This window comes from Hypanus sabinus, chromosome 9 (genome assembly GCF_030144855.1).
Source record: "Hypanus sabinus isolate sHypSab1 chromosome 9, sHypSab1.hap1, whole genome shotgun sequence".
In the NCBI taxonomy this organism is placed as follows: Eukaryota; Metazoa; Chordata; class Chondrichthyes; order Myliobatiformes; family Dasyatidae; genus Hypanus; species Hypanus sabinus.
Window position 1 is genome coordinate 13,331,584 of NC_082714.1, and position 12,889 is coordinate 13,344,472.

At 40.8% G+C, this 12,889-nt stretch overlaps 2 protein-coding genes across 4 annotated transcripts in view; one reads left to right on the top strand and one right to left on the bottom strand.

Moving 5' to 3' along the window:
• Positions 1 to 12,889, top strand: part of slc5a10 (solute carrier family 5 member 10) — a 197,587-nt gene that overhangs the window by 105,004 nt on the left and 79,694 nt on the right. The gene's annotated exons all lie outside the window — the stretch shown is intronic.
• The window catches only part of LOC132399102 (protein FAM83G-like), a 57,508-nt gene that overhangs the window by 6,793 nt on the left and 37,826 nt on the right, over positions 1 to 12,889 (bottom strand). Inside the window, exons 3-4 of the mRNA XM_059979066.1 lie at positions 12,422 to 12,546; positions 7,574 to 9,122 (exon numbers count right to left, since the gene is read on the bottom strand). Coding sequence (XP_059835049.1) covers positions 7,574 to 9,122; positions 12,422 to 12,546 — 1,674 coding nt within the window. The remainder of the gene's footprint in view (positions 1 to 7,573; positions 9,123 to 12,421; positions 12,547 to 12,889) is intronic.

The window sequence follows — 12,889 nt, forward strand, 5'->3', positions numbered from 1 at the left end:
CACCTATTCTACCTTAATCCCACATCTCATGCTTACACATTTTCCACCCAGATCCTACCACTCATCTGTACACTAGCAGCAATTTACAGAGGCCAATTATCCCTCCAACCTTCATGTCTTTGAGATGTGGGAAAAAAAGACACCTCAGGGGAAATCCAGGCAGACACAAGGAGAATGTGCGAACTCCACAGAGACAAAAGACAACAGACAATAGGTGCAAGAGTAGGCCATTCGGCCCTTCAAGCCAGCACTGCCATTCAATGTGATCATGGCTGATCATCCACAATCAGTACCCCATTCCTGCCTTCTCCCCATATCCCTTGATTCTGCTATTTTTAAGAGCTCTATCTAACTCTTTCTTGAAAGCATCCAGAGAATTGGCCTCTACTGCCTTCTGAGGCAGAGCATTCCATAGATCCACAACTCTCTGGGTGAAAAAGTTTTTCCTCAACTCTGTTCTAAATGGCTTACCCCTTATTCTTAAACTGTGGCCTCTGGTTCTGGACTCCCCCAACATCGGGAACATTTTTCCCACCTCTAGCGTGTCCAATCCCTTAATCAGCACCAGAAGTCAGGTTTGAACCTGAGTCTCTGGCTATTTCTACTTGCTACACCATCGTACCATCCTGGGGAAGGGGTTGGGGTATGGATTGGGCTATGGTACAAATTTGTGTACAGACAGATCTCTGCTTGCTGTTACTGGATGGGAGAGCCTATTACCAATTGTCACTGTTATGAAAACACAGAGAACATTGCCTGGGAGCCAAATAAATTATTATCTACTCATATCAACCACACCTCAATGACATCATCTTGCAACTCATTCAAATGTCATTCACTCAGTGTACAAGTCAAAGAGTCATTACCAGTAGTTAATATATAAAATATTTATATAACCCTCCTGTAGTTACCTGGAATAGTTCAAAACTGTCACTGAGTACACAGCAAACTAAAATTCTTTTTATGAATTGGTGTTAGGTTTTACATAAATTTTGTTCCCTTATAATGTTGGGAAAGTTATAAGTTGGAGGGAATATATAAATGCAAATCAAATGAATTATGAGGGGTATATAGATAGAGTAAATGAAAGAAGGCTTTTCCACTGAGGTTATTTGAGACTAGAACTAGATGCCATGAGTCAAGGTTGAAAGGTGAAATGTTTAAAGAGAACATGAGGGGGAACTTCTTCACTCATCAAGTGGTGAGAGCATGGAATGAGCTGCCAGTAGAAGCGATGGGTGCAGGTACGATTTCAATATTTAAGAGATGTTTGGATAAGTGCATGGACAGGAAGGGTATTAAGAGCTATGGTTCTGGTGCTGGTTGATGGGACTAGGTAGAATAATAGTTTGGCACGGACTAGATGGAATGAAGGGCCTATTTCTGTGCTGTAGTGCTCTATGATTCTATTAATGGACTGTAGTAATTAAAGTAGGCAAACTTCTCAAGAGTAATTTGGGAAGAACAAAAGATCTTGGCAGTTGCACGACATTCCAAACAAAATTAAAAAATGCAAAGTACTGTAGTGTCTTCATTCCAAAGTAACACGATAGACCATCTACTTTCCAATGTCAGTAAAGATTTAAATGTGGACAATGTCTGAAAGCCATAATCCCATTTACGATGATTATCTTGAGACCAAAGTTATTGCTGGGCATAATTTTGCAGCGTTGAAAGGTAATACTCAAAATTCAGATTTATATTTTTTAAGTCTTTCTAAGTTACAGTGGTCTGGAGTCATATGACTATGGTTTAGGACGTCCCCTTCTTAGATACATGTGCTGGCAGAGGTTTAGTACAATTGACAGCTACTGATTACAGACGGCAAATAACCAAAAGAAACTGACATTGAAATTAAACTCCAGCATCTCTTTGCACTAAAAGATGACATTATGTACTTTGAACTTTGAAATAGTCAAAGCAAATTATCAAAGTATTTATGTTACCATAAACAACCTTGAGATTCATTTTCTTACAGGCATTTACATAAAAAAGAAATACAATAGGATTTATGAAAACCTATGCATAGGCAACCAAGGTACTATGTAAGACAAAAGAATTAATACCAAGAACATGAGTTGTAGAGTTCTTTAAAGTGAGTCTGTGGGTTTTAGAATCAGCTTAAGTGTTGTGGTGAGTGAAGTTATCCATTCTGGTTCAGGAGCCTTGAGGCTGTGGGTAATAACTGTTCCTGTTCCTGGTGGCGTGGGACCTAAGGCTTCCATACCTCCTTCCTGATGGCAGCAGCCAGAAGAGAGCATGACCTGGGTGGTGGGGGTCCCTAATGATGGATGTTGCTTTCCTGTGACAACACTTCATGTAGAGGTGCTCAAAAGTGGGGAGGGCTTTACTCATTATGGGGTGGGCCAGATCCATTACTTATTGTAATATTTTTTGTTCAAGGGCATTGATACTTCCATACCAGGTTGTGACGCAGCCAGCCAAAATAATTCTCCAGCACACACCTATAAAAGTTTGTCTAAGTTGTAGGTATCATGCCAAATCTTCGCAAGCTCCTGAGAAAGTAGAGGCATTGCCGTGCTTTCTTCTGCCCGATGGTAGTAGCAAGAAGACAGCATGGCCTGGATAATGAGGGTTGTTAATAATGGATGCTGCTTTCTCTTGTGCAGCGCTCCAGGTAAATATGCTCAGTGGTGTGGAGGTCTTGACCTGTGTTGGACTGGGCTCCATTCACTATTTTCCATTCCTGGGCAACGGTATCTCCATACCAGGCTGTGATGTAACCAGTTAGGAATACTCCGAAGTTAGGATCTCGTAATCAGTTAGAATGTTTGTTTGTGTGTGTGTGTGGGGGGGGGGGGGGGGAAGGGGTGCTTAACTAATTGCTGGTTAAAATTGACAAATTGACAAATATTCAGTTTTATTGTTCACCATTAAAAAAATTGTACAATATGGCCTGATTGTAGACGTTGGAGATAAAGGTGTAATCAGGGACGTATCACTATTTAAGTGGATAGTTACAAGAAAAAAATTTGTATTTGCTAATTGTATTTATTGATCATCAGATATCAGACTGTATTTCTGACCACTGGCATTGCCAATTAATTCCTTGTTCAATGTATCCACTATTTACATAATGATAAGATTAGCTCTGTGTTATCTAAACAGGTAGCTGAATAAATAAGTACAATATTCAAAGGTCCCAATAATTCATTTAATTATTAAGAAAAGCCCACAAAATGGGCGCCAGGCAACTACTACAGCTTGGACATCAGTTGGTTTGTGCTCTCCGTGGCAGGAGGCATGTCAAGCTGGAAAGAATGAGTCTTCAGAGACCAGGCAGCCATAATGAAAGTTGGATCACAGAGTATGTTTCATGAAGAAAGGTTGGGCTTTTCCTTTTAGAGTGAAGCAGGATAACAGGTGATCTGATAGAGATGTACGAGATGATCAGAGGCATAGATTGAGTGGACAGCCAGAGACTTTTACAGAGGGTGGAACTGTTGGCTCCATCTTGGACACCAGCCTCCGTAACACCCAGGGAATGATTTTAAGGAGATTGGAGGAAAGTATAGGGTAGGATGTCGGGTACTTTACACACAGTGCATGGACCATGCTTCCAGGGTGGTGCTAGTTGTTGTGCTCCTTCTTGTGTCTTTGGGCGGCATTCTTGCTGTTTCTTTAGCATTTTTAAAAATGAAAACAAGTTACTAGCTCAACACTCAACCCAGCACAGGTGGAATGTATGCAAGGAGCTGGCTGGATTCGAACCCAGGACCACTCACTCGACGTCTGGTGCTGATGCCACTACAGCACCAGCCAGCTCGAGTGGTGGTAGAGGCAGATACGTTAGTCACATTTAAGAGACTATTAGACAGGGACATGGACAAAGAACGAAATCGGAGGGCTGTGTGAGAGGGAAGTGTTAGACTGATTTTAAAGTCATTTAAAGGCTGGCACGACATCCTCGGCTGAAGGGTCTGTACTGTACTGTGCTGTAAAGTTTTGTATTCAATGATAGGTTTCAACGTGAAATGGTATTACAGCTCATGATGGCTGTGTTCTACTTTATTGACAAATCGGCTAATCTGGTAGCATCAGCAATGATTCCTGCCCTCATATCAGATGCTTACAAGTTAAAATCTCACTCCAGAGACAAATATCTCAGCAGTGTTAGCAGACGAATTTAATCTTGATAAGATGGAATTTAATCTTGATATTGGATGCCTGGTAGGTCTAGTAGGAGGAAGGCAGATACAGTAAATGGTTGTGCAATAAGGGAAATTCATGAATAGAGGGAATGGAGACTAGTTTGAGAAGATTTGGTCTGTCACCTAAAACACATGAAAACTTCTACAGATGTACAGAGCATTCTGACCAGCTGCATTACTGTCCGGTATGGTGTGGGGGGAGGGTTGCTAACTGCACAGGATTGAAAGCTACAAAAAGTCATAAAATTAGTCAGCTCCACCTTGGATACCAGCCTCTGTAGTATTCAAGACATCTTCAAGGAGCAGTGCCTCAAAAAGGTGACATCCATTATTAAGGATCCCAGTCACTCAGGCCATGCCCTTTTCTCACTGTTACCATCAGGTAGGAGGTACAGAAGCCTGAAGGCACACATTCAGTGATTCATGAATAGCTTCTTACCCTCTGCCATCCGATTTCTGAGTGGACATTGAACCCATGAACAATACTCACTTTTTTAAACGTTATTTCTTTTCTGCACTTATTTTAATTGAATTACTTAATATACATATATAGTTACTGCAATTGATTCACTTATGTTTTCCTATATTATCACGTATGGCACTGTACTGCTGCTACTAAGTTTACAAATTTCATGGTGATATTAAACCTGATTCTGATTCTAGTTCACTGAAGGTTGTTGCACAGATAGAAAAAAGTATATGGCATGCTTGCCTTCGTAGGTTCAGGTACAGAGTATAATAAAATGGGATATTATATTGCAACTTAGCAAAACACTGTTTAGGCTGCACTTGGAGTATCGTGCGCAGTTTTGAACACTGCACTATGGGAAGGCTATGGACGTGCTAGGGAAAATGCAGAACAGTCTTGGATTGAAAGACTTTCATTACAGAAAGACATTAGGTAGGATGAATTGTAAAATGGTGGATGGAATTTAATGCAGATATGCATGTTACACTTTGGGAGGAGCAACCAGGGTAGGACTTACAGGTAAACAGTAGGGCGCTACGGAGTACGGTATAACCGAGGGCTCTGGGGATACAGATCCACAATTCCTTGGAAGTGGCATCACAGGTAGATACAGCCATAAAGAAAACTTTTGGTGCATTAGCCTTCAAAGATATATCAGTAAGATTGAAAGAGAAAGTTTACAAAGATATTGCCAGGATTTGGGGGACTGAATATAATGAGGGAAAGGTTGAATAGTTTACAACTTTATTCTCTGGAGCATAGGAGAATGAGGGGAAACTTGACTAAAGTATACAAAATTACGAGGGGTATAGATATGGCCCTGGTGTTGGCAAAACAACAGTAGATGGGCTGAAGGTCCTGCTTTTGTATTGTAATGCTTTAAACTTGAGGAGCAGCTTCTTTCTCCCCCAAAGGGTGGTATTTATATGGAATGAGCTGCCAGCAGTAGTTGAGATAGGTACAATGAGTGCCATTTTATTAGGTACACCTGCTCATTAATGCAAATATCTAATCAGCCAATTATGTGGCAGCAACACAATGCATAAAAATGCATAAAAGCATGCAGACATGGTCAAGAAGCTCAGTTGCCATTCAGAGAAAACATTAGAAAGGGGAAGGAAAACATGAGCTAAGTGACTTTGACTGTGAAATGATTGCTGATGCCAGACAGGGTAGTTTGAGTAACTCAGAAACTGATGGTCTCCTGGAATTTCTATGCACAACAGTCTCTATATTTTACAGAGAATGGTGTAAAAAGAAAAATCCAGTGAATAGCAGTACTGTGGGCGAAAACGCCTTGATAATGGGAGAGATCAGAGGAGTATGGCCAGACTGGTACAAGCTGTCAGGAAAGGTGACAGTAATTCAACTATCCACGTCTTACAACAGTGGCGTGCAGCAGAGTATCTCTGAATGCTCAACATGTCGAATCTGGAAGTGGATGGGCTTCAGCAGCAGAAGATAAGGAACATGGTGAACCTTGCAACGTTTATGCTGAGGCAACACAGAACTCACTTCCCACGGGAATGAGGGTTCCCGGGACAAATCTAGTTTGATCATCAGAATGGGGAAGAAAGAGGTACCTAATAAAGCAACTTATTCACTGTTTTCTTGCGAGCAATGCTCCTACCTGGAAATCCATTCAACAGATGGAATTTTTGATCAGAAGTGTCATTAAGCAAGTTGAATATTTTATTTGTTCTGTGATTAGACAGCATAAAGGAAACCTTGTACATGGCCCCTACAGTCATGTGACCATCCTGACTTGTGGAACACCATTCAAACAACCTCCCTATCCTGCTTCGTAACAGCCAGGTCAGCAAAATACCTCGCTTCCCAGGCTCTGTGTAATGATGGACCAACCCAAAATTCTAATTAAATTTTCTCTTCTCAACAGGCAGGTTTGCCTCTCATTCCACATGTTCATGTTGCTTCACATTGCTTATTGCAGCCCCCTTAGCTACTGATTTGACAATATGAACTCGACAGCAAATAAGACAGTGACTAACTGACAAAGGTAAAAATTCAGTGGCCAACTAAATTAGGGAAATAATGGAGGAAATTTCTTCAATGGTCATTCTTGCTACAGAAATATTTGCTGGGCATCAAAGGACACAATTTGCCTTTGATTAGCCTTTGAGAATTGGCCTACTTAATCAAATATTTAATTCCAGGTGAATGAGGTGGTAAGGGATATAATCTATTTGTAAGATAGGCAGTTCCAATTACCAACTAATTTTACAAGGATGTGAAAGGTAGGAAGAGAGTTCTGAAATAATCGATTCCTTTGTTAGCCAAGAAATTAAATCTTCCTAATGTCAAACAGTAGTCAGACTCTGAGGCTTTGAGTTGCTGCCACATAATGAGCTGATTATATACTTGCATTAACGAGCATGTGTACCGATGTACAATAACGTGGCCACTTTATATTTACATTAGGAATTTGCTGTGGTGTGTTGGCATGACATGCAACAATAAACAAAACAACAATTATAAAGAAAAAAGAATTACTTAAAAATAAAGTTAGACGTTAAAGTACAGATATTGAATAAAATGTGCATTAACACATAAGTACCAGCATGTATTTACACTGTAAACAACACTATAAAAAGTGGTTTGAAGTCTTTACAGTGCAATGATGGGGATAATAGATAGAGGAGGGTGTGGAGGCTAACTAGAATGGTTGATCAAATTAACTGCCTGGGGAAGAAACTTTTAAGATGGCGTAAAGTTTTTGTTTTAATACCACTACAGCTCTTTCTGGAAAGAAACTTTTTGAAAAACTTTTTGAATTCTGAGATAATTAAAGTGCGAGTTGAAACTCTAGTCCAGTATTCTATTGCTTTGAAAAATCACCATGGCACTCAGACACCTGCACTTTTATGATGTGGTAATACAAGCTAAGGTTACTGTAAAAAGAGAAAAGTTTTACCTGCAATCTGTCTTGATAATTTATTTCCAGTGAGAGTTTCAATTTATTTAGTGCCTTCTCCCTCAACATTGTTTGCTCATTGAAGAAAGCTTCCACTGATTTTGGCTGTGATTTTGTACAGTTCCTTAAATCATTCATTGAGTGGGATAGTTCCGTGAACTTATTCAGGGGCCTCTCAGTGTAACCATGGCTGATAAAGTTATTCTCTTTCCTGACTGCCACCTCATTATTTGCCTGGTATATTATCGGGTCTGGTGTCTGTCTTGTGCATTCGAAGAAGTCATCAGAATCGGAGGAAGCAACAGATTGCTCAGGAAGGGAGCTGCTGTCTGTATTCCAGTCAGGAGTATAATTTGTTGAGGGGTATGATGGACAGTTATCTTCTAGATTGATTAAGTCATTATCCACTGGGAGAGCATTCTGACCTGCGTCAGCTTTATTACTTCTACGAACATCCTCACTTCCACCTGCACCACACATAGATACCACTTCTTCATCGTTTTCCACGCCCTCTGGGATGTCCAAGAAACCATCTACTTGCTCCTTACCATCTGGCTTATCTGCTGATGCATGTGAATCCACCCACACAGCTTCAGTGTTTATTATTCGATTCTCTTCTTCCTCTTCCTTCTCCTCCTCTTCTCCCTCCACCTCCTCCTCTTCTCCCTCCTCCTCCTCCTCTCCCTCCACCTCTTCTCCCTCCTCCTCCTCCTCTCCCTCCTCCTCTCCCTCCTCCTCTTGTTCTTCTTCGCGATGGGTTAAGTTTCTCTGAAGAACTTCTATCAGTTTTACTTCCCCTTGGTCCACATCTGCTTCCAGCTCCTCCATAACCTTTGGAGCTTTGACTGCATTCGCTGATATTACATTTAATCCTGATTTGCTTTGAGAGTCCAGGTTACCTCTCCCTTCCTGAGAGTGATTTTGAACTATGCTTTCTTTCAATGTTGAAGCTTCTGCCTGGGTCCGACTGGGGTTTTCACAAGCTGGCTTCTTTAGCCCCATTGCTTCTTTAAGGAAATCCTCTTTGGCGGTGTGTATTTTAGTAGAATTTTGTTGACAAGGCTTGTGTTGCACCTCCTTCATGTTCTGCTGTTGCTGTTCTACTTGCGGGGCTTCCACATAAGTGGGCAGATAGAGAAACATGTTTGCTTTGGGTAGGTTCACTAGAGCAGGATGAGATTGCTGCTCTTCTACGAAGACGTCTGCTGGCTTCAGTGCTTTGGCTGGCACATCTGATTGCTTTTGGCCAGCCTCGTTTGAGCTGACCTTCTTCTCCGAGGACTGAGAACCCATGTTGTTGACCCGCACCAGCGCGTATTTAGGATTGATGAGTTTCTTGGCTATAGCAGCAGTTTGCTCTGCCGTGAGGGTGACCACTTGTGGGAGTGGCTCGGGGGGCTCCTCCTCTGGAGCTAGGTCCAGTTGGCACAGGTTGACTGGTTTGGAAAAGTGCAGTAGTTCTCTGAATTGGTTATCAAATATTTCCACGGCCTGGCCAGAAAGAACAGTGATGATGTTGCGATCAAGTCTAGATGCAGTCCAGGTAAAACTGAAAGGGATAAAAAGAAAATGTATGGATGTAAGGAATTCTGTTAGCAATGTTAGCATTCATTTCAAGAGGATTAGAATATAAAAGCAAGGATATAATGTTGAGGCTTTATAAGGCATTGGCCAGATTGTGTTTGGAGTATTAAGAGCAGTTTTGGGCCCCATATCTAAGAAAGGAAGTGCTGATATTGGAGGAGGTTTATGAGAATGAATCCAGGAATGAGAGGGTTAATGTATGATGAGCATTTGATGGCCTGGGCCTGTACTTACTAGAGCTTAGTAGAATGAGGGAGGTGGGTGTTAGAATCTCATTGAAACTTATCAAATATTGAAGGGCATAGATAGAGTGGATGTGAGGAGGACGTTTTCTTTTGCGGGGAAATCTAGGATCAGAGGGCACAGCTTAGAACAGAAAGACATCCATCTAAGACAGAAATAAGGAGGAATTTTTTTAGCCAGAGGGTAGTGAATCTGTGGAGTTCATTGCACAAAGGAAGATAGTTGTTAAGGCCAATTACTGGGTATATTTTAAAATGAAGTCAATAGGTTCTTGATCAGTCAGGGCATCAAAGGTTACAGGCAGAAACAGGAGAATGGGGTTGAGAGTGTTAATAAACCAGCCAAATGGCCTAAATTTGCTCCTATGCCTTATGGTCACTCTTGCTCACCCATTTTGCAAGTATATAAAGCTTTGTTCCTGCTACTGTATTCAGATGCACAGTAGAGAGCATCCTAACATGCTGTATCACTGCATGGTAAGGCAACTGCTCTTCAATGGACAGGAAGACTCTACAATGGGTAGTCAGAACTGCCCAATGCATCACCGGCACCAACAACCTTCATAGACACACCTATGTACAGACAAGTGCCAGAAAAAGACCAGCAATATCATGAAGGATCTCACCCACCCTGCTCATGTACTGTTTGTCTCACTCCCATCAGAGAGGAGGCTATGTAGCATCCATGCCAGGACCTCCAGACTCAAAAACAGTTACTTTTTCCAAACTGTAAGGTTGATCAACACCTCCATTCACTAACTCACCCCTCCACACCTCCAAACATCACTACATGTACATATATATATATAATGAATGTGTATGTTATCTTATGTATTTATATTTATTGTGTTTTTTCAATATTGTGTTCTTTACCTTATTGTGTTTTTTGTGCTGCGTTGGATCCACAGTAACAATTATTTTGTTCTCATTTATACTTGTATTCTGGAAATGAAATGAAAGAATCTAGAATCTTGAATTTATTTATTTATTAAGATTCGGCGCTTTCCTGCCTTTCAAGCTGTGCCGCCAAGCAGTTCCCTGATTTAATCCTAGCCTAAGCACAAGACATTTTCCAGCAGCCTATTAACCTGCCAACTGGTATGCCTCTGGACTGTGGGAGAAAACCAGAGCACCTGGGGAGGAGAACCCACGCGGTCTCAGGGAGAACAGACAAACTCCTTACAGGCAGCTGTGGAAATCATTCATCCACTCACTACGCATGCCCAACACTTACTCCAGCATTCCCTGGCTGTGTTTTTATATAGAGCACTGCACACAAAGAATTTGACTGCCTACACAACTCAGAGATTTGCCTAGACTTCTTGTTGCCTCAGTAAGGCAGCCAGCATAATCAAAGACCCCACCCACCACGGTCATTCTCTCTTCTCCCCTCTCTCCTCTCCAATCAGGCAGAAGATACAAAAGTCTGAAAGCATGTACATCCAGGCTCAACGACAGCTTCTATCACGCTGTTAGCAGACTCTTGAATGGATCTCTTGTATGATTAGATGGCATCTTGGTCTTACAATCTACCTCATTATGATCTTGCACATTTTCATTTACTTACACTTAACTTTTTTGGTAAAAACTTGGAAACAAAGGAACATAGAAATCTACAGCACATTACAGGCCCTTCGGCCCACAATGCTGTGCCGATCATGTGACCTACTCTAGCAGCTGCCTAGAATTTTCCTACCACATAGTCCTCTATTTTTCTAAGTGGTAGCTTTTACACTTTGTTCTGCATTGTTAGATTATTTCTAGCTCAGTGCACAGAGCAATGATTTGATCTGTATAATCAGTGTGTTAGACAAGTTCAGTGTAACTTGGAACATGTGTTCAAAGTTAATAGTATGTATATGTTACCATATACTACCTTGAGATTCATTTTGTTCTGCATTCATTTACAGGGATATAAAAGACATGCAATAGAATTTATGGAAAAATATAAATAACAAAGACTAGCAAACAACCAATGTGGAAAAGAAGATAAATTGTATAAATAGTTAAAAAAGTAAATAAATAATGCTGAGAACATGAGTTGTAGAGTCCTTGAAAGTGAGTCCATTGGTTGTGGCGTCTGTGACAATAATAAACCAAAACATTACCAAGATAAAACTTCTTGGATAAAACTCAGAATGGACAACAGCAAATCAAACCCCTCCCCCTTCTAACAAAGAGAAAAAAAGGAGGCAAAGGAGTAAAATAATTTACTGTTACCCATCTTGCACCATTGTTACAGAGGCTAATACCTGTCTCTTTTATTTTTAATCTTTAGACCACAGCATTTGCCCCAGATGCAAACTTAATTATATGGTGTACAACTGGATATAATGGAGATAACAGGTAGTGGTGTAAAAAAGTCCAAAACTAGTGCCCAACAGTCTCTGAAAATGATTCATAAATCTAATCTGGAATTCAGCAGAAACATTTCCCCGGGGAATGGTGAAGCATTGGACTCACTATCACAAGGAAAGGTTTAAATGAGAGAATGGCCACCACCCAGCACATGCTGTCTTCTCACTCCTGCCAACAGGTTGAAGGTACAGGAGCCTCAGGTCTCACAGCTCCAGGTTCAGGAACAGTCATTACCCCTGACCTATAAGGCTCTTGAACCAAAGGGGATAACTTCACTCAACTTCACTTGCCCCATCACTGAAATGTTTCCATGATGTATGGACTCAACTTCAAGGACTCTTCATCTCATGTTCTTAAATATTTGTTGCTTTTTTATTTATTATTATTATTTCCTTTTGTATTTGCAAAGTTTGTTGTCTTCTGCACACTGGTTGAACATCCACGTTGGTGTGTTCTTTCAATGATTTTGCTATAGTTATTATTCTATTAGGGATTTATTGAGTATGCTCCCAAAAATGAATCTCCAGGTCATATATCATGACATATATGTACTTGATACTAAATTTGGTTTGAACTTTGGTTCATTAATGATAAAGTCAGATAAACATGCAAGGGGTGTGAAAAAGCGATGGTTCAAAATCTATGTTAAAATCTTCCAGATTACCTATATGATCCAGACGCTGCCTTGTCCCCATCGATCAGTAGAAATTTCTGCATTTGTCTTCCGACTATCGTTTTAGCTGAGCGTGTAGTAAATTCATTTCCACTGACAGTAAAGACGCGAAGATTCTGCAAAAGCAACAAAATACCAATTTTTAATAAAAGGCTTAAATGCAATTCAGTGGTACATTATGAGAAGGGATTCCATTTTCTTCCTGCGGTATTTCACTTGCATGATAGGGATCAACTTTATTGGCCATATACACTCAGTGGCCACTTACTGGGTACACCTGCTCATTAGTACAAATATCTAATCAGACAATCATGTGGCAGCAACTCAATGCATAATTGCATGCAGACATGGTCAACAGGTGCAGTTGTTGTTTAGACTAAACATTAGAATAGGGAAGAAATGTGATCCAAGTGTCTTTGGCATGGAATGGCGGTTGGTGCCAGATGGGGTGGTTTGAGT